General features: G+C 35.2%; 1 protein-coding gene across 17 annotated transcripts in view; it reads right to left on the reverse strand.

Annotated features, from left to right (window-relative positions):
- The window catches only part of DPYD (dihydropyrimidine dehydrogenase), a 438,624-nt gene that overhangs the window by 245,182 nt on the left and 172,087 nt on the right, over positions 1 to 21,355 (reverse strand). For 15 of the 17 annotated variants that reach the window (XR_005981107.2, XR_004368573.3, XR_012057143.1 and 12 more), the window contains 3 exons: positions 19,542 to 19,738; positions 15,588 to 15,669; positions 13,065 to 13,152 (listed from right to left, as the gene is read on the reverse strand). Coding sequence is in view for 13 of the 17 variants with exons in the window: in XM_072932831.1 (XP_072788932.1) it covers positions 13,065 to 13,152; positions 15,588 to 15,669; positions 19,542 to 19,738 (367 nt within the window). In the remaining 4 variants the exon portion in view is untranslated. The remainder of the gene's footprint in view (positions 1 to 13,064; positions 13,153 to 15,587; positions 15,670 to 19,541; positions 19,739 to 21,355) is intronic. The other 2 variants (XR_012057144.1, XM_030279236.4) reach the window with 2 other exon arrangements.

Raw genomic sequence — 21,355 nt, forward strand, 5'->3', positions numbered from 1 at the left:
AAGATCTTAAAATTTCTGATAAACAATTTTGACCCTAAGTAACTAAATATGGCTTTTGCTATTCAGTACTAACTTACATACACAAATCAGTGTGAATTTAGGTTCAAGGGACATTTCAGTATATCATCCAATTTTACCAAAAATTGGCACACCTTTATTAAGACCTTTATCAGGTTATACTTTTTTTGCACAGCATAGAAACATGTATATTTTTGACTAGCATTTATACACATATAAATAATCCCAAGAAGAAAAATAGTTTAGCTGTCCACTGAATTAGAACAGAAAAGTAAGAAAGTGGATAAGGTATATACAAATATTAGGTGTAGATTTACGAAACGGCATATATCACAATTTACAAAAATTACCTATTACCAAGAAGTTTTTCACAGTCACTGACCCAGCAAAAGAGGAGAAATTTGGAGAGTGGAATACATTTCCACTGTCCCACCTTTTCTATTTCCAAAGCTAGAGAAAATGCAGCTTTCTCCAATCCTGGAGTCAGGGCACTCCAGCTTGTCTGAATGCACAGTGCAGTTTGATGGAGGTGAGTCTGCACCATCATTAGCTCTCTGTGCTCCCAGCCCCATGGCAGCTCTGCACAGAACCCAGGGACCTGACACCGGATCAACAGCCACTGACACGTAGCACTGAATAAGGTCACTTTATAAACTAAAGGCAGGCTAAAGGACTAACCAGCAACTATAAGACTAAATTGCAAGTACACAAAAGTAGAATCTCCATGTACAAGTCATTGTTCATTTTCAAACACAGCTTGAGTAGGGAGAAGATAATCAGACATTGGTTCATAGACAAATTTACAGGAAATTCTACCACCATCAATGATACTAACTTTTAATTAGTTTTCCTAATATTTAATAATAATTAATAATTAATTTTCCTAATTTCAATGTTAAAATTGTATCATTACATTTTTTTTTCACTCCTATGACGTTACTAGGAGAATTCTTTCTGTTCACATGTACAGTTGGAACAGCTGTGTATGATGCCGAATGCAAAAATTTAAGGGATGTTCCAGCATATTAAGTTTAACCCTCATTTCTGTCTCAATGATAGATGCAAGAATTCCAACTAGGTTGATTTTATGAGCCAGTTAAATGATTTGTATTCAGACCAACATTAAAAATCCCCAAAGTGACAAAGTGTACTTGAACAAAAATACCCTGCTTGTGACATATCCTTTACAAGTAATGTGTTTTCATTTTTCACATGTTGCATCTCATTTATTTTATTCAGGCACACACAGTTGAATCTACAAGATACAGTAAGCTTCCAATACCTTTGAAATAATAAATCATTTCTTACAGATGTTTTCACCCAGTGCAAGTCAGCTGCTCATTAATCAAACATTATCAGTATCTATCACTGCCCAGTGCTAAACAGGAAAGGCACCTCATTTTGAGTTTTGACTTTTATTCACTGGTTAGTCCCTGACCCTTCTACTACTGAATGTTTATTAGAAACACCTACTGCATGGCAGATCCTACTACATGGAGTTTTAGAAGGGGTGTTATACAAGCAGAAGCATTTTTTCTTTAAGAACCAAAGGAAACAAAGTCAGGCAGTTCTTCAAATTGGCAACACAAATGCAATCAGTCTTCAAAGCTCTTTTCCAACATCTAAGTAATATATAACCATGTAAGCAAACTATTTCTGGTCTAGATAATTTCATATCTGAAAGGTTGAAATAACTATATATTAGGTACTATGCAAGATACATTTCACTTTTGATAAATTATTAAAATTTCATTTCAGACAACAGTATGTAGGATTCAATACACCCTTACCAGCCGAATCCTGGTGGGGAAAATCTAAAGAAAATGTTTCAATGTGAGTAAGAAGTTATCTGATAGAACATTTCAACCTCCTTGTGATCACTGATATATTGCTGGAGTCATACCAATAATGCCAAATAAAATTTGCATTATTTCATCTGCTCTATTGGCTGTTACACATATTTTTCAAAATGCTAGAATAGAAATGAAATTGGGTAAGCCACACAACCGCAAGTGCTTAGGGATGAACATTTCTATAGCTTTGAGAAACAGCCTGTACATTTGCCAGCAAGAACACAGTGTGGCTTCCCCACAGCATCTTACAGTACCGAGCACTTTCACAGTCCTTTTAGTGCTACATTTCAACCTTCCAACATGATTTTAGAGAAGAATGAACTCAGTCAGGATGACAATAGCCAGAGCCCAAGAGTCTCACCCTCAGCAGACCATCACACCACAAGGCTTCCTTCCAGTGATCTATTGTGCTGTACAGGCTACATATTTTTGTTATTAACCAAGTGAAAAATTAAAGGCAATGAGCTTGCTTCAGGTGAAAAACTACTAACATCTCCTGCCACAGCAGCAATTCACTCAACTCTCCTTTAACTAAACATTTTGTTTGCATATTCTACATCTTTCTGAAAGAACATTGAATGGTACACTTGTATCTAGGATTATTCACCCTCCAAAGCTGGATAAACATATTCCATTCTTGGCAGGTCTACAGAAGTGACTGAGCTGCAATGTGTGTTTTCTATGCCTCAATACAATAAAGGGCACATTCAGCACATGCAAAGGCCTATATTTGCATCTGAAAAATAAGAAACCAACTTGTCAATGTAGAGGTTGTATTAAGACTCTTATGTCCCTACAATTTAAAGAGTGCTAACATTTCAGAATTTTCTTTACTTAGTTTTGTTGAGACTTCCAGAAAAAGCTGTGCACAAAGAAGACATAGGTTGTAGCAATTAGGGGTGATTTCTTCAGATTCTGTCTACTGCGGGAAGGAATTTTTTTTTTTAATGCAAATTTCCACCAAGCTTTTTTATCAAGCAGCTACTACAGAAAGAAAACAGGCAAGAACTTTACTCCAGTGATTAGTACAGAGACCACAACCAAGTACATTATGCTTCATGCACAGAATGGTCACTCTGTCTTCTCTAACTGCAAATTTCTTTCTGCAAGAGACTTCATACAATTAAGAACTCAAACTTTGAGTGTAAGGAGACAAGCAATAAAAAAGCATAAAAAGAGGCTATGTGGTCACTCAAGTATGTAAAGTCTTTTTGAGAAAATTTTTTTGTTTGTTTTGGAGAGATTCTAATCTAACTTGGTGAAGTTTAACAAAAGATAAATATTTCCAGATCACAGAATACGCTGAGGTGGAAGGAACCCACAGGAATCATCAAGTCCAACTCTTAATCAATGACCCATGAAGGGCTTGAAGCCACAAACTTGGTGACATTACCACCATGCTCCGACCAACTGAACTAATCTCAGGGTCATAAATTTCTCACAGATAAAAATTTGGCCATCATTTTTCACCTACAAAAGATTTGTGCTGGGCCATAATAGAAGCATCAAGCCTGTGTTTACCAACAAACTGAAATTCAATCATGTCTAAGTCATGCAGATATTGAAATAATGAATTGTGATATTTCCTTTGTCTAACTACTAAGCAATAGGCTATCTATAAAATTAGAACAACTGTCTCCTTTGGAAGATAGTCCTGTTCACATTTTAAAAATCCAATGTATTAGTGAAAAAGCTATAAATATTGTATTATTTCAAAATTATCTTTAATAATGCTTAATAATCAAATTTCAATTTAAATAATAATCAGGTACTGACATTCTACTATCTACTGAAGTGTTAGAATCTGTTTAAACATATTGCATCACACCCAAATACACATCTATTATCAATAGCCACAAATAAACAAAGAATCATTTCTAACAAAAATAATCCTATGAAATCTGAAGTGAGTTACACCATCTCCTATTAGATCAATGGAACAGTAACAAAAAACCTTGACAACTCTTAGAAATGCAGTAATACACGGCAAGTTTCTACTTGACGAGTATCATTTCAATACAATGACAATATTAACATTAAAGATTAATTGGCTGAAATATGTCGATCTTTAAATTCTTATTATTCTTCCCTTTTCTTCCTATGAAACTGATCACCAAAGATCATTTTAGGGAATACTGAGTTATCACACTAGCTATTGAATGCATTTTCACCTTCTCTAATGGTTCATATTCAGCTCAGTACCTTTTTAGCACAAATTAATGAACAATATCCCAAGGATTTCCAAAAAACAGTATCAAGGACAGCATTTGGAAAATAATTTTCTATGTTAGATAAACATGTAATTTGTATTACCATTACCCAAACACTCAAAGTACTTTGTGTGTTTATTTCTGTATTTTCATCTTATAAACAATTTTTATTAAAAAAATTTATAGTAAATTCAGCATTAACACACTGAAAACTCTAACAGCACAAAAAGTCAATCTTAATTACTATATGTACCCTACACCTTATGATGTCACCAAGTGTCAAATTTTAAATATGTTTTGATACTATAAAATGTAGAGAAAAGACTATCTATGTGACTTTATGCACAAGGAATGACAAAGTTGATCTCAAATCTATAGAACACACCAACATATCACATAAACTCAGAAATATTTGTATGCCTCTTAGCCTTTCATTTTTTATTCATAAATATATGCATTTGCATAATTATTTTAAATTTCATACTAAAAGCAATTATATGAGGGGCCTATCTGAAAAGTATAGATTAGAATACTAAAAAAGTCTAGATTAGAATTTAAAGTCTCATGACCATAGCAAGTGGTTCAAAAGCCAGAACAACCAGCATAAATGCAAAAGCAGAGACACAGCAGCACAAACATTTATATAGCTTAGTTAAAGATTTTTGTTATAGTGCACACGTAGAATTTTCTTCTCAGATTATTTGCTCCCTTTAAAACCGCCCATGGCATTCAAACTAACGAAGGGCAGGGGATGTGCCTTCCCGTGCCAATCAAGGCTACTGCATTGGACAGTTCGCTTACAAATGCTTCTGGGAGAGGAAAGCCTCCCAGTTAATGTGCTAACTTTGAAGCGGGGAGTGAGGGATTCCCGTGGGCACACACTGCACACATTACAGGACTCAGAAGGCCCTCAGACTGTGAATCCCATCCAGAAACAGAATCACCAGCACGTCTGCTCCAAGGTAAATGAAGACCCAAAATCGGCCTCAAGCACTGCCAGGGTCTTCCCCTAAAATGAGGTAACTGCCTTTCACTGTATCAAACTGCTCCTCAACGAAGGCCTGACTACCCAGCAAGGATGAAAAGGGACGCAGAGGACAGAAGCACAAGCTTCCTGGGTCATATGGAAGCCCTGAGCCCTCCCCATGCCCAGCAGTGGCTTCCAAGGCAACACTCTCATGAAGTAGAGAAGTGGCAGAGCAAGATCTCCTAAAGCAATCTCTAAAACTCTTTTAACATGTACTACAAATCCACAGCACAAATCCAGTTTTGTCTTAACTTTGGCAATTCAATTCAACAAGGGGATACATTGTTGAGTGGGGGGTGGAAGGAATATGGATTCAGGAACATTATATTTCTGAGACATAAATAAGGCAAGAAGACTGCTTAAAACCTTATTCATTAACACAAAAAACTGCTTGTTATCTTCTCACCAAAATTTGGCACTAAGTAAGTGAGATTGTGGTACTCTATTTGTGTATAATCTTTAAAAACAAAAAATTAAATGCAACAAGCCTAGGTTTTTAATGAGGCTTTTATCTTTTGCAAATAAGATGGAGGAAAGTAAGGAACTTCTAAAGCTCTTATTTAGATTTTGTATTATAGCAGTCCTCCTACAGTAGGAAGAGCAATGTTTCAAAAAGTGTCTGATCACATTAAATCCATATGGGACCACATACACTTTCCTTACAAAAAAAAGAGAGCTCAGGTAAAGTAAATTATATGGATCAATTCACAAACTGCATTTTAGGAGGTTGTTAATTCTGTGTCTAAATATCAATGTGGAAGTAAAAAAATGGCAGCATAATTAATATTTGTACATCTAAAAGATAAAAGTAACTGAGTCATGGAGTGAACTTTCATAAACAACAGGCAAGCACAGCTCTTTTATTTAGGTGTAAAGCATTCAAGTAACATCAAAATAGGAAAATATAACATTCATCATTTTTTCTTTTTTTATACACCTCAAACATAAAAATGCTTAAAAATATATGCTTGAATTTTAAAAAGTGCTAAATAATGTTAGATTACATAATCCGCTAAAATATCAAAAAATTAACAACTCTTAAAACAATAAGAATCAAATTAATTTTGTCATATTCAATGACAAATCAAATTAATTTTGCTATATTTAGATGATCAGTTCTTCAAGCAGACTGTCCAGATAGGAGAGTGTTTTGTAAAACATACACAGGAAAGATTGTTATGGTAAGTAGCGTTTTGGTAGGAAAGATAAGTAAGTAAAAGCAGAAAAATCTGTGTAATTTAAAAGTGAATAGCATGAGGATGCCCAAGGGCAGATTATTAGTATTTTTTTGAAAGTGTCTTAAGACTATTAACATATAGCACAACTATAAGCTGTTTTGTGAATCTTAGCCCTAAAAACTTACAACTGCCTAGCCTAGTGCTTCCAATGTATACATAGGAATATTCCACCAATATCCAGAGCAGTACCGAGGACTAAAGAGCTCAAATAATAGCTTACTACAAATGCCAACAGTAGAAAAAAATGCCTCAAGCATAATAAAAATTCTTGGATTGATGTACATGGTTGGTCTCCAGGAAAGATGCTGCATCCGAAATAATAGCAAGTTCAAATTCCTGCTATAGTATGTTAGAACAGGTTCTTCACAGAGTCCCTTTTTCAATGTAAGTTTTTGGTTTTTAATAACAATGCTTTTTATATTAAAGAGTAGTAGAAGATAAAATAGAAATTAACAAGTTTTGTTCATAGAACCAATTGATTGTATGATTCATTTAGAATATTATTCACATGGGATATGAAACAAGAAATGCAGTGTTAAAGAAGAAGAAGACATTTATTCTCCAAGCTGTGAGCCATGAGCTAAGGCTCTCCAGGAGGCAGATTAGAAAGAACTCCTATACTTGACTGCACAGACTTGTGCAGACCTTCATCTTTGGGACTTCACTTCAGGCATTGGCAGTTCAGTGTGAAGTTTGGATCCTGTTTTCTAAAAGTGCAAACACATCTATTACTGGCCTTCTCATGGAATCTTTATTTAAAAAACATTTTTTAAATTTAATTTTAATATTAGTCTAAGTGCTGTAAGGCAATTACAAAATATTTTGAATTAGTTTTGCCTAGATCCTGCCACTGCTCTTCACCACTCTGCCCCTCAAATTCTTCTAAGTACTCTGGCTTCATGACTTATCTCAATTATTTCATTCTCATTCTTTCTAATACCAAAGGTTCACAGCTTTTTGCAGATACATGAATTTGAATACGTTGGCTCGCAAAAATAAACTATAATTTCAAGTGTTACCCCTGGTTCTTTAACCTTTAATATCTTCAAAAGTATATGGGTACCAATGCTTAAAAGACTATTGTTGTCACCATTTAAAATCCTTGGCGAAAATCACGTTTTGTCAAGATTCTGAAACAGTAATCTCCCTTGTCTACAAGGGGCAACGAAATAAACCCAGAAACTATACCAGGCACATGTTTGAGTATCTAGCTAATTGTGTTTCCAACATCATTTTTTCCTGCACTACCTTCCAATGTATTATTTTTCTCCCTCAGTCATCTTTTATCTGCCTGTCTTTAGGCTTTGGCTTCCTTGCAGCAAAACCTACATAACCTATAAAGTGTCAAAATATTCATGAAATGATAAAATAATACACAACAATACCAAGGACTCTCCAACAAGGGAGATGGTGATCCTAAGAGCCTAAGGCTGCACAACACCTGTCCTAAAGCTCTCTCACCACGGTGCACGGCCATTTACATGGCTTGTTACATTAGCACTGAGACAAACATCTCCTCACCAAGGGGCCTAACAGCCTCCCACAGCATCACAAACACCAAGAAACACAAATCAACTCTGAAAAGCAACCAACTAACAGATAAATCCTGGATATGTTTTCAAAAGACTCTGCTTCTAAACTCCTCCTTTGGAGGAGGTAAGTGAAACTGCAAGTGAAAAGAAAAAGAAAATTCAGAAATACAAGGTAAACCAAACCCAGAGAAGCAAGCAAATAAAACTCTCACAACCTGAAATGAGAACTATTTTGAGCATTACATATCTCCTCCATAGATGTCTGTGCTGGCCATGGGCCTATGGGCCCCATATGCAGATTTCATGTCCTCCAAATTTAGTTTATGAATCAGGAGTACGATGTACAATTTCTTCCTATAGCACAAGCAAAATGAACATCTGTTCACTTTTTGCCATGTAGGTTTATATCTGTGTGGGTGGGTGTGAACAGAGCTCTTGATGTGTAATAGTCCTCCCATCTGCACACCAGGTGGCACTGCATAGTTAATCAGAAGATAATAACAGGCATGAGGAGATTACTTACTTTTTGGGAAAGAGAGTAAATCAATCTCACAGAGATTTTTTTAAAACAAGGTACATTAATGCTTGCACTTTAAATTTCTTTTTTTTTTTTTTTGGTGTGTAATTTCCAATCAATTACATGATCTTATTATATCATTGCTTGAATGTTATGTTAATTAACTATGAATGACTGCAATTACCACAAAGGTTCATTCCACAAGGAATTTCATTTTTTTTCTTTTTTTTTTTTATGTACAGTTTTAACCCTTGTAAGCAGAATATACTATTTAGAATACATTCAAACAACAATATGCCTAGATTTACTTGGTACACTCACCTAACCCACCATCTCACAGCATTTAATAGACTTCTGAATACCCATATACAATAAAACTAACTTCAAAGCAATTCAGCAGCAAAAGATGGAGGAATAAACAAGCAAAGCTTCATTACTCAATGAGAAGTTAAGTAGAAAGTTAGTGCTGCAAGTTTAAGTTTACAAACATTGCAGTTGAAGTGTTTAAGCAATTTCTGGGATTGAGGGCTTTAGATTTTTCTTAGAAGTTTACCAAATAAAACAATATTTGAAGATATATTTTTATCTGATATTCCCCAAGGTCAAGGTAAATGTTATATAAAACAGCTATGTTATGATAAAATATTAGCGATTAAGGCTAGAGAATTTTGTAGAAGTCTGCAGAAAATATGTTTATAGTGAGAGCATTTCCATGTAGTCATTTGAATGTCACATAAAAATGTCCTTTAACTATTTAGTTCATTCATTTTTGTTCAATTAAGTAGTTCTATAAAAAAAAACCTGTTATGTATTTTCTCTTTCAAAAAGGATTTGAAATGCTTTGTGGAGTCTTAAAAGAATAACAGAATCCTGTTTTCCAAAGAATGCAGCTGAACTTCTAGAAGGATGACTAATAAAAGCCTGGTATTTCTGCATTTGCTCTGATAGCCATGAGAGACACAGACACGTGCTTTGTTTTGAATTTTTTTATTGGTAAAAATCATATTCCACTCTGAAAATCCATGAAGAGACACAGTAACACAAAGCGTTCAGACTGCTCTGTTCCCCACAGGATACCCTTGGCTGCTTCCGCTGCTGTCTCTGAGGACCATGTGCTCTCTCCTCGAGCCCCTCACCCCTTCATTGATTTCTCCTTTTGCTCTCAGCATGCTTATTCTCTGTTGCCCTGAGTCTCTACGGTGTTTACAGAAGGCAGCAACTGATGCAAGACTTTTTTTTTTTTTAAAGCAAAATTTTCAAACTGATTTGTCAGTTCAGTCACAAATTCTCCACAAACCCTTATCAAAAAGCAGAGCTGATTCAAGGCAGAGTACATTCAGTAATCTTTCAAATCGGGATAGGATAGGATTTTTTTTCTATGCTTACTTTTAGAGGTTCATATTAATTAATGTTTGTGACTAAAAAACCCAGAAGTTTTGTAACTGGAAGAGAATCGGATTTCTAAGATGAAAACTTAAATGAATAATTCTTAATGTCTAATTCTTAATTAGCATTTTTAACTGCTCAATGAAATAAGACTATGTTTAGAAATTGCACCTACCTAAATGACAGTGAAAAAAAGAACTAAAAAAATACAGTAGCAACTCCAAGAATATTTTTCCTCCCATTGTTTAGGTGCTACCTTTTATTCCTTTAAAAATTATCACACATGCCATTACCTATTATTAATTTTGATGTAAGAAGCTGAGATTCATGGACTATCCCTTAATATTTATGTTAGCTGTAAGCTGAAATTGTGACTGCTGGAGAAAACCAGAAGCATAGTGTATCTGTTACATTGCCCTTGCCCAGCTGGATCCTTACTGCTTATCCAGGTAACTATGAAAGCTTTTCCTAGGATTTAGTCTTTCCTAGCTCAATATATGCCTTCATAACCCCAAACTTCACATCAGTCTTCACAACCCAATTGGGAAAGGTAAGATGGAGGTAAGGTGTGACTCACACTGAGACCCTAGAGGTTGTCAAATGCTGGTGACACATACTGGCCACCTGATTGCTTTCAAGTCTAGTACAAGGTATTTTTCTCAACTTTGAGCCAGAGACTACATATACCAAACCTACTGGCTGGAGAGAATCTTGCCCCTTAAGATAAATCATTGTAGCCTCAATGCTTCAGTAAGAAAAGGATTGAGGCAAAGCACACTCTTTTGTTATTATTCATTTCAAGTAAGTCTGTCAACCTGTATCCTTTAGTGAACTCATGTCAGAAACTCAGCAAACAGCTGATCAGAGCACACTTTTAACATCTGTCCAAACAGCTCTCACAAAAAGCCTTTGCTATTCATTTTTCTTCAATACGGTCACTCGCTAGAATGCTCAAACCTCAGTCACTATGTTTTACCATCGACAGAACCTACAGTGGAGGGCACTTTCCCTACCACACACTATTCCCACAGGCAACAGATTTTCCCTGACGCATGACTGTGTGAAAAATAGTTTTCAAAGTTCTCTTTGTAACTCTACCTGCCCTCAAGTAGCTGGTGATTTACAAGTGATCTTCTGTTTCATTAATCACACATAGACTTTTGTACAATCCCAACTGAGCAAATCTTAAATTACATCTTATTTGCAAGACTAAAGGTGTGCTCTTCAAAAATCGCACTGCTGCAAACAAGCCCTCTCACACTGTACTCTCATCCTATCACGGATTTAATTTTCTTTTACGCACTCATTATTTATTTTTTTCACTAACAGGGAAAATTTAAAACTACCATATTTCTTTTCCATCAAGGTACAAATTCATTCTGAAGCAAATTACAACAAAAAATAAATCTTCCGTTTTATGTAAGTAGCTCCATAATTATTTTACCCCTATGACTCAGAGTAATGTTCAAATGTGGTATTTCATTGAATATGTTTGTTCAGTAGACAAAGAACACAAAAAGAAATGCAGTTCAGACTCATTATGGAGAAATGGCTGCTGCTGAGAGCTTATAAATGCTCTATTGCATTAATATCTTCAACTCCACAAATACACAACCCCTCAGCATGCCCTCCCCCTCTCTCACTACCTATATGCAAGGCCACAAGTCCAGTGGCTTACACAGTACTGCAAAAGTCAGATGACAGGCAGACAAGGGGTACAGAAAGGGCATCATAAATGCAAGGTAGTGTCCAATAACAAAACTTTGTAGGTACACATAATCCTCCATTAGCATTTATACCCTGTTTCCTAGTGCAATCAATGAACACATGCTTTAAGGAGAATTGTGCTTCAGATACCTTCTCTTGTTTATTAAAATTCTGCCGGTGTCCCTTTACCTAGTATCTGTATGGCAAAATGTCTGTAGGTGTATATATATATAAAAATATATTTCTAACCAAAAATATTTTATATTAGCATAGCTTTATTAAGGTCAGAAAATAAACCCAGATACATAAACCAAACACTCCAATTCTATGTGAAGTGCTCAGTGGTCATTTCTGCTGACACTAAACTGAACTGTTATTCTAAGCTTCTGAGTCAGAAATGCAGAGGAATGATGCTGATGTTAAAAAAATGACTGAGAATTTTTTCCTAAGTGCTAGACTCACAGAAAACAAATGCTTATGAATTAATTCCTCATTGGTGAAATTTCACAATGTGGTTTGAAAGACACAGATGAAAACAATAAAAAATATAAGTTGCACCATTTTCCTCGTATACAATTACATCAAAATATGATACATCAGAATTCCTACACATGGAAGTTCTCTAACAATGTGAGGATTTAGGATTACATAAATCACAACACTCTGTGCTATCATTACACGACACAATAGACCTGCAAAGCTTATTATACTGCATAACCAGATGGTAAACAACAGTTGTCGTTGTACTAAGAATTACATCTCTGTAATCAATAATAGGAAGGAGGAACAGTTGGACAACTTGTTTCCTATTATGTTCACTTAGGCAACGTCTAGATCAATAAAGAGCATTAAGCCTCATACCAACTGTAGACAATGCCTGCTCAACATGCCTATCATATGGCAGCAATGGGTCCAGCTGTACTTCAAAATAATTGTAAATGGATAATAATTCTAATCTAACATTAAAAAGAAGTGATGATTCAAACAGCAGAGAGGCGCAGGACTTCTCTAATACATGATAAAAGACAGACCCATGATGCCAGTTTTCTACAAAACAAAATCAGCTTATTTTGTTAACCCACTCCATAAGTACATTTCACTACAGCCTAGCTGAAGGATGTTACACATTTTATATGGATGAAAGAAAAAAAGCAACCAAGCATGATATCACTGGCTTACATATAGACTCAGTAATTGTGTGGGTGTAGTAAGCTGTTCGCAAAAATTGAAAACTATACTTGTGTATCGCTCTAGGCCAATATGGCAATTAATTACAAGCAAATTTTTAGTTCATCCATTTTTAACTATCTAAACAAACAATAAATCAACCCATTTGGCTACATTCACATATTACTTAAAGATCTGTAATATAAATCTGAAACTTTTAGTAATCCTCTTAAGGCTACTCATTTTAGCTTCCAGATCTTAAACTTTTTCTTATATTCCATACTTCCACAATTCACCAAATTAAAGCTTTCTCCCACCATGTTATTAACAAAGATACAAATTCCAGTTTATTCCTAGGCAGTTCTTCAATTTCAGTATGACAAAACATGGGACCATGAGCTCTTCTTACCTATTCCAATAAAGACTGCTTTATAGCCATCTTCTTTCAGTGTACGGAGTGTCATTCCATCCACTGCAAGGCCTTTCCTAAAAATTATCTGAAAGAATTAAAAATTGCTTGGTAAAAATTGCAATTATAATGAAGCAGCACATTCTGCATGGTAAACTAACAAAGGTTTTCAAAATTATTAATGATAAAAGTTTTGATTTAGAGTTGCAATTGTTAATTCTAATTTAGACAAGAAATAGTGCCCACAGTCCAGTAATTGGTGTTCATTTATTGAAAGAAATAACTCATAGCAATCAAAACATACCTATAATCTGTACTTGTTTCTGATCAATTACTTTTTGATTCCAGAAGCAAAAGGTGCAATTTTTTTTTTGAATAGCCATTCTCCATGATCAGTCCTGCTCTGAGCAACCACTGCCCAGGCTGAGCCCCTAGAGGAGCTGTAGGTGCGGGAAAGGGAACGGTGTTCTCTGCATGCTCAGGAAACCTGACGCAGTCCCTGTGCAGAGGTCATGCAACTGGAGATACACACACCTTTTGTTCATCCCTCCTAACCCCAAGCCCTCTGAGCGCAAAAAGTGTATGTGATTCCTCTTCTGATATTTCATACTTCTTGACATAGGTATATGTGTGTTTTTATCTCCACATCTTAGACTCTCTGAACCTGAATGTTTTCCCTCAGGTTTTTAATATCACATGTGATTTTACTTCACAAAATGTAGTGCTGTTGTGTAAGCTCTCTACTTTGTGATCTTAACAGTTTAGCCTTCAAGTCACTGTGAATTTTGTTTGTTATTCAATCTGCTTATATTTCATTTAGTATACTTTTCAGGTTGGTGGGGGAAAAAAGGCAGAAATACAATTTACACTACTTAAAACATTGACTTTCTTTGTCTTTGGAGATTTAGTGTAAATTTTATCAGAGGTGAAAAGCCATATACTATTGCAATCCTTAAAACAATACAGACTCCATCCTCACTTGCAACAAAAGACACTCCATAAATTGTCGTTACATTTTTTTATCCTGTTGTGTACATATGTGATGAAAACCAAGATTATGAAAACATAATGAAGGAATTTAAATAGCAATAATATTGTATGTGAGGATTCATAATACTTCTAGGGCCTACCTCAGTAATTGTTATCTAGCTGATTAATTCTTACTAATTTCAGTGGAATTACTTGAATAAACAGCACTACTGAGCATTTACACAACACAGCACCTTTCACCACAGATTTTAAATGCTTTAAGTAAACACCAGAAAATATTTCCATCTTAAAGAGGTTCAAAGCTAAGGTACTTATTTAACCAGCTTGCCAAAGGGTCAATTGCAAACCAATGGCAGAGTTTTGAAACAAATTTACATTGAGATTCTCTGCTGCACTCCAAAACCACAGAGGACTTACAGGTGTGGATGACATGGTGGCTCTATCACCATATCTCCATCTCCGTTCTAGAGACTTTGTCATAACAGAGAGCCCTGGGAGCTGAGGCTACAAAGGATTCCCAGCAGTCTATGCCCAGCAATTTTGTCTAAAGGTGTCTCAGTGCTCTGTTTAACACCATCCCTAACTAAACCTCCATTCTGTCAGTCTTTTCAAGAGTTGCAAAGAGAACTTTAAAGTAAAAAAACAGAACTGAAGCACTTTAAACCTTATCTTGCATCTTACTAGCATTTTTATAAAACCCAGGCAGGATAATGTTCTCACTCAGGTCTTGTGACAACAGTCTACTTCTTGTACAAAAAGAATCAACATGAAAGAATTCAATGCAAGAATTTCTTGTTTCATGGAAGGCTTTAGTGTGTTAAACATAAAATATCCCTCCTGGTACTCAAAAATTTGATCCAGTGGTACATTCTAAGTTTGTAACTTCTATTAAAATGTGCCACAATTGTAAATACTATCTAAATCTTCAGCTCAAGTCCTAAATTACAACAAATCGCTGTTCCCATTATCTATAAACAACACACATTTATTTAACAGAATAATGCATAACTATTGCTTTCCAAGAAGTTGAATAGACTGCTATTGTTTATAACAGATGATCATGTTAACACTTTAATTTGATGCATTTTATTATAAAATTAACTTGGATGCAAGACTGTATGATAAACCATTAAGGAAAAAAACGCAGGGAGAAGGAACAAAAGAAGTATCAAATATGAATGGTTTAAGTAGTGCCAAACTTGCATGAAAAAAACTTGATTAAAAAAAGTCAAATCATTCCAATAGCTACATTGAACCCCTAAAGCAATTTAGGAATTTGTTTCTTACAGACAATTAATCACATGCAGGCATTCCAGATGAGAACTATCGATTGCCCTTTTCCAAACTAGTGGCATTCAGACAGGAGACAGACAAATGCCCTGAGCAAGAGGAAGCATCTTCCTGCCTCTGTCTAGCATAGCTTTTAATCGTTCTTTACTAATGTGCATGACATTTTGCTGTTAATCTTTGGCAGAGTTCTTGTTCTTTTTTTTTTCTTTGAGCTATACATAGGCAGGATATATTTTTCATTACCTTCACTCCAAGATCCTTCATAAGCTCAGCTTCAAAATTCACTACATCATATGGCAAACGGAACTGGGGGATTTCAGACATACTAAAACAAATAAAAATGCCTGTAACTGTTAGGAAAATATTATTTTAAATTTTGTTATTATTATTTGCTAAAATACTTATATTATACCTTAGTTAATTTTGACATATGTGAATGGAAATGTGCTGAAATGTGACTCTTGACTTTTAATTGTTAGAGTGACAAAAAAGCATTATTCATCCAATGCTAAAAATATAAGCCAGAAAAGCAGTATACCTTGAGGCCAACACTGCCCACTCTTGTAGGTGACTAATCAATATATGTTATGTTTGAGTTCTAAAGGACTTTAGCTCCATTCCTTTTGTTCACCAGAATACGTAACACTAAGCTTAGGATACCCATTTAAAAAAAGACCTCGTGGCTACTGAAAGCAAAGTTACATAGCAATCTTTCATTAAGATATCCAATATGAGTATCAAATTTCCCATACAATTTTTTAAAAGTGGTACATATGCTATTTTGAGCTAGAGTATTTAAAACTGTGCCTCCATTTCTACTTCATAAATTTTTAATTATTTTTCAGGATGGACAAATACTTTATCAGGTGTTGACTTCATTACTGTTTTTCGACTTAATGTTTATTAACATTTTTTCCTCCTGGGGAAGATTAGGAATGACATCTTCAAGTTCCCAGAATAACAGAAGGGGAAAACTGCAGTGCCAGTATAGAATCTCAGTTTGTATCTACTGATACAAATCTAATATATATATATACACTTATCTCCAGTGAAATGAAATGTATATATGCCAGTTTGAAAGTCCTACTGCAAAACATGTTGCAGATAATTACAGTGAAGTTAAATTTTAGATACTTTTGTTCAATAAAGATGAAAAACTAAATATGCAGAAAAGTAAAGGCTTCTCCCCAGACACTTCTAAGCTTCAAACGGTCTAATCTGTTTTCAAATTAATGAATCTGTAATATCCATAACAAAGCAGAGGCACAAGAGATTCATTGCAGCTTATTTTACATATTGATAGTGACCATACCATCTTCAGCATCTAACTTGGACAGGCCAGAAGAGTTTTATTTCTTTTAAGTTGCATCAAGTTTAATTATATTGATAAGAAACTGGTGTTCTTCCTTACTTCTAATACTGCCCTTTTTACACCTTTCTTGACCAGTATGCAATGAGAAGTGTTGTAAATATCAGATATAATGAATGTGTCAATACAACTTTCACAAGTCATGCTAAATAAAGGTGTCTGAGGCAGAAACTAATGTATCAATATGATTCTGCAACAGAGATTCAATAAAGAAATCTAATCAAAAAAAAAAGGAGAGTTCTATTTTCCAGGCCACCTATGTATTTGTTGGAGCCCTGACGTTTCCACAACATGCTCCCAGAACACAACTGGCTGTGTTACATCGCTGTCAGAATCGTAAAACACTTTTTTTTTTTGCTCTTATTAAACACTTAGTTTTATGCTGTGAGGTATACCCACATGTATGCTCATTAACTATGAAAATAGGCTTTTTATGGAAGTCAACTATACATCAATAATTCTGATGCAATTTCTTTCAGCAGCAGCAAATAGTCTCTGACTCTGCAATGGAGAGACAGGGGGGAAGAGGAGAAGGGGCAGAGATGGAGGAGGAACACAGTGGATGCAAAGTGTCCCACAAATTCACATCGACCTCAAATTTGACCCAAGTCAGAGGTGCTTGGACAGGTGCTTGGTGTTTCTTAGTGACCTCAAATTACTCCTGCTCAAGGGACAACTCTTTGGCGTAGTGAGTATTTTGGTACATTGTAAAGCAGTGGCATGGATAGGAGCCAAAGAGCAAAGCCTGTTCATGGTCTCTAAGCAAGAGCACGGTGTGCTCGTGCCTACTCTACTATAAAGCATAAATTTTACACAAGTGGTGAAATTTTCATATTTATGGGCAGGAAAACCTGCCCATAAATATGAAAAATCCAAACATATTCAGAGAAGCACAGATTTATGTTACATTTAAATATCCCACCACAGGAATTGCAATCATTCGACACCTTTCTAGCGTCAAAATATTATGAAAATTAGCTATGATGCAAGAAACATCCTAATTAAAAACAATTGGAAAAAACTTTAAGAAGACAAAAACACTGCCATAATAAACAGCTCATTCCAAATACAAAAATTGATTTCGTCTTCTTAGTAATTTGCAATAGTTTATGAAGCCTTTAAAATACACCCATCAATAACCTAAATTTGTTAAAAGATATGCTGCAAAGACTTAGAAATGCAATAATGGATGACTTCTGCCACAGGCCAGCCCCCCTACTGTTTCAAGATTAAAATAAGGATAAAAGGAATTGATGTCCTTAAACCACACATGAGCATTTCTACAGTGAATGGAAGTAAAATTTGACCTAGATTGATACATGTAAAGACTCAAAATAAAGAAATACATTTTAAAATACACTCCTTGACCATTAAGGATACTAACACAACAGGCAAAACTATGTGTAAGGCTTTTGGCATTAGGGGAAACAACAGGCAAAACATTATTTTAAATTCAAGTTAAACCATGAAGAACTTAAGATCACACTGCTTCAAATACACAAGCATGTACTAAGCAACTGTAGCATTGTACCACAGCACATTGTCCCTGAAGCATCTGCAGGAAGTCCTGCACTGTATTGCCAAGTCCAACCTGTTACCAAAAAGAGCCTTTTTGTTCAAAACCTCTTATTAATTCTGACTATTTTACAGCAACAGACTGATTTTCATCTGCTATTTATGATAACACGTGCTATTGAACAGGTAAATAGGTATTTCACATACTAAATTTGCAATCCCCTATGGTAACTAGTTCAAGTAAAAGAGCTTCACAGTTAAATGCCTACGGATTAACACCTTGGTAATTAGGTAGAATAATTCTGAACCTCACTGGGAAAAATGCAAGTAATCAGTTCAACTTTTCCAAAACAGATTCTCTTCTTGCAGAGCACTGAATAAGTATTTGACATTATGGCATTATGGATCAATTTCATTAACCGTGTCAACTCTATTGATCCCAGTGATGCTGCATTAAGAAATGTAAGTGCATCACCCTTCTTTGTCTCTCTGTTTCATTACAATTTTTATTTTTTTAAACACATTGTGTGAGGGCATTTGGTACTCTTACACATCTTACATTGTAGAATTTAATTTTGATTCTGAATGGCTTGGAATCCACAAGTCAGTGTCTGAATTATCTCATAAACAGGGATTCCAACAAAGCTACTAGATTTGACCACAGCCAGTACTGCAATGGCAAAAATTAATTTTCTAGTGTACTTGCAAATACTAGCCAAAGGTTTACCATACAGGAAAGCTGCAAACGCACCTTCCTTTTTGTAGTTGTAATTTTTTGAAAGTTGAATTGCAGAGGGTTTATTTCACCCATATGCCATGGTCTGCTAAAGCTGCATCCACTGATGGCTGATTGCCACTGTCACCTTTATTTGCACAAGGTAGTCCAGCAAAGCATGCTAAACCTAAAACTCTCCCTCAAATTACTATCTGTCTAAAGAATTTTAAACTTTCTTTCACTAGGGCTACAGGTATTTCATCTTGTTTTAGAAGTTCTGGATAAGGGAAATGCTTTCTGACAATTTTCTAATATGTTAATTTGATAATAACAATTGCACCCCAGAATTTAACAGGTCATACAAAGAGAATATAGGAGACAGCCACCAGATATTCAGTTAAACTTGCCTGGAACTGTTCCTCTTTTAACATGAATGATCAATTATTCAAATAAAAAGTGACTTTTAGAGATTTGAAGTCTTCTATTCTCTTCCTTGCTAAAAGTCAAGCTATCACATATAAACTATGTATGTACAACAGTTTTCACTATGCTTTCTACAATAATTGGAAACAGTGCTTTGTTGTCATTGTTTCATTACCTTAAGCCCCCAAGGTACTCCTGCTTTTCAAATATGGTGATGTTTGAATAGCCCAGTCGAGCCAAAAAGGAAGCACAACTTAAACTTGCAGGTCCTGCACCAAGAAGAGCTATCTTCACCTGATATGCTTCAGGCATATCTTCTAGAGAAGGTAAGGAAGGGTTTCTGATCTGAGGAATATTCATGGCTTTGAAAACCTGAAAAGCAATACAATCAACATATTAAACACTTTACATTCCCTCCTTAAATTTTATTATGACTGACATGATGGAAGTTTCTGCTAGTGCTGTCACATAGCTGATATATTATAGTAAGCTCACAACATTTTGGAGGTTTCCAAATGACATGATCTGTGCATTTGTGAGGGATGTTGTATTAGCAAGGTTTGGTCCTTCTATGGGCCTTTTTGTTTTAAAAATCTCTGAAGTCAGATTTTTCACTACTGTAACTTTTACAGAGAAGACAGATCCAGACTACCAGTAACAGAATAAGAATGCTAAGTCAGCCAGATGGCAGAGAATCTCTGCAATGCCAAAAAATTTCCCTGCAAACAAATTATTCTAACTAGTAGAAAAATACCTCTGCAAGTACTGCAAAGGATTATCGTGCCTGTAAAGGGTCTTTGCTTCCTCAAGAGACAACCTGAATGATCCTGGAAAAATCACTTATAGCTTGAATTTTAGAGATGGTATATGACAAACTTTAGATGGGTTTGAAATGTTTTTTAGGAACAACACTTAGTCTTCAGTGCTATATTTTCATTGGTAATCCATGTTTTAGATGCTTTCTCTTAGATAATTTTTATAGGACTTTATTTCAGTTTCTTACCTATCTTATTAATTTATTGTCTACTCTTTAAATGGGTTTCCAAAAACCATAGACACACCTGAAAGTTAGACTCTTCTCCCTATGCCCCAATTATTCATTCACCTCCATAATGGTGATGGTCTGCTCCAACCTGTCCTGACTATTAAAAATATTTAGGAACTATCTCTGCTCACTGTTGTGCATTTCTACAGAACCCGGTGGGCCGCTAACCTGGTTGTAATGTCACACAAGTTCCTAGATTTGCATTAAATCAGTTCTATACTCAGATATACAGATAAGAGGCGAAGGCAGAAAATATTCTGCATTGCCCAAACTAGATTTCATTCTCCTCTGCAATTACATAAATTGTAGGGAAATTAATTGAGTCTCTATCTTGTATGATCTACAAAAGGGAAAATAATAGACTTACAGCCTTAGAGGCTATTAAACATTAGAAGCATGGAAGAACACAGGTACATCTTTTTACTTTAGGCATTAGGAGAAAAATGTTTAACCCAAGCAGTATATAACTGTAGCAGACAAAAGAATTCCAGAGTGCATTGCATGGGGATTCTCAGTCTTATCACAAACACTCTCAGTGTAGCATCTCAAGAACTACCAGGAGACCACACTGTTCCCCACCTATTTCACTGCAGACCTGTGTTCCCTAAGTACTAACTAGTACTCTAAAATACATACGCTGACATTTTTCTTAATAAATATCATATTTAAACTATTTAGAAGCTTACCAACAGATTTTACTTTCCTTAGAACTCAAGAAGCAAAGGGTTTTCACATTAAACTTGGGCAATTCCACTCATGATTAGAATTTTTCATTTATATATTGAATCAATGTTCATTTTCTTCATATGCACTTGAGCACTCATGCTAGGTAAACCAATGATTAGTTCCTTCCCTCTCTAAAATTTCTGTGTCAAACTCCCCCAGTCTTTGTAAATTGACACAGCGGTTTAACAAACTGCATGAAGCAAGAGACAGATAATTGT

The sequence above is a fragment of the Taeniopygia guttata genome, chromosome 8 (genome assembly GCF_048771995.1).
Source record: "Taeniopygia guttata chromosome 8, bTaeGut7.mat, whole genome shotgun sequence".
NCBI classification, from domain to species: Eukaryota; Metazoa; Chordata; class Aves; order Passeriformes; family Estrildidae; genus Taeniopygia; species Taeniopygia guttata.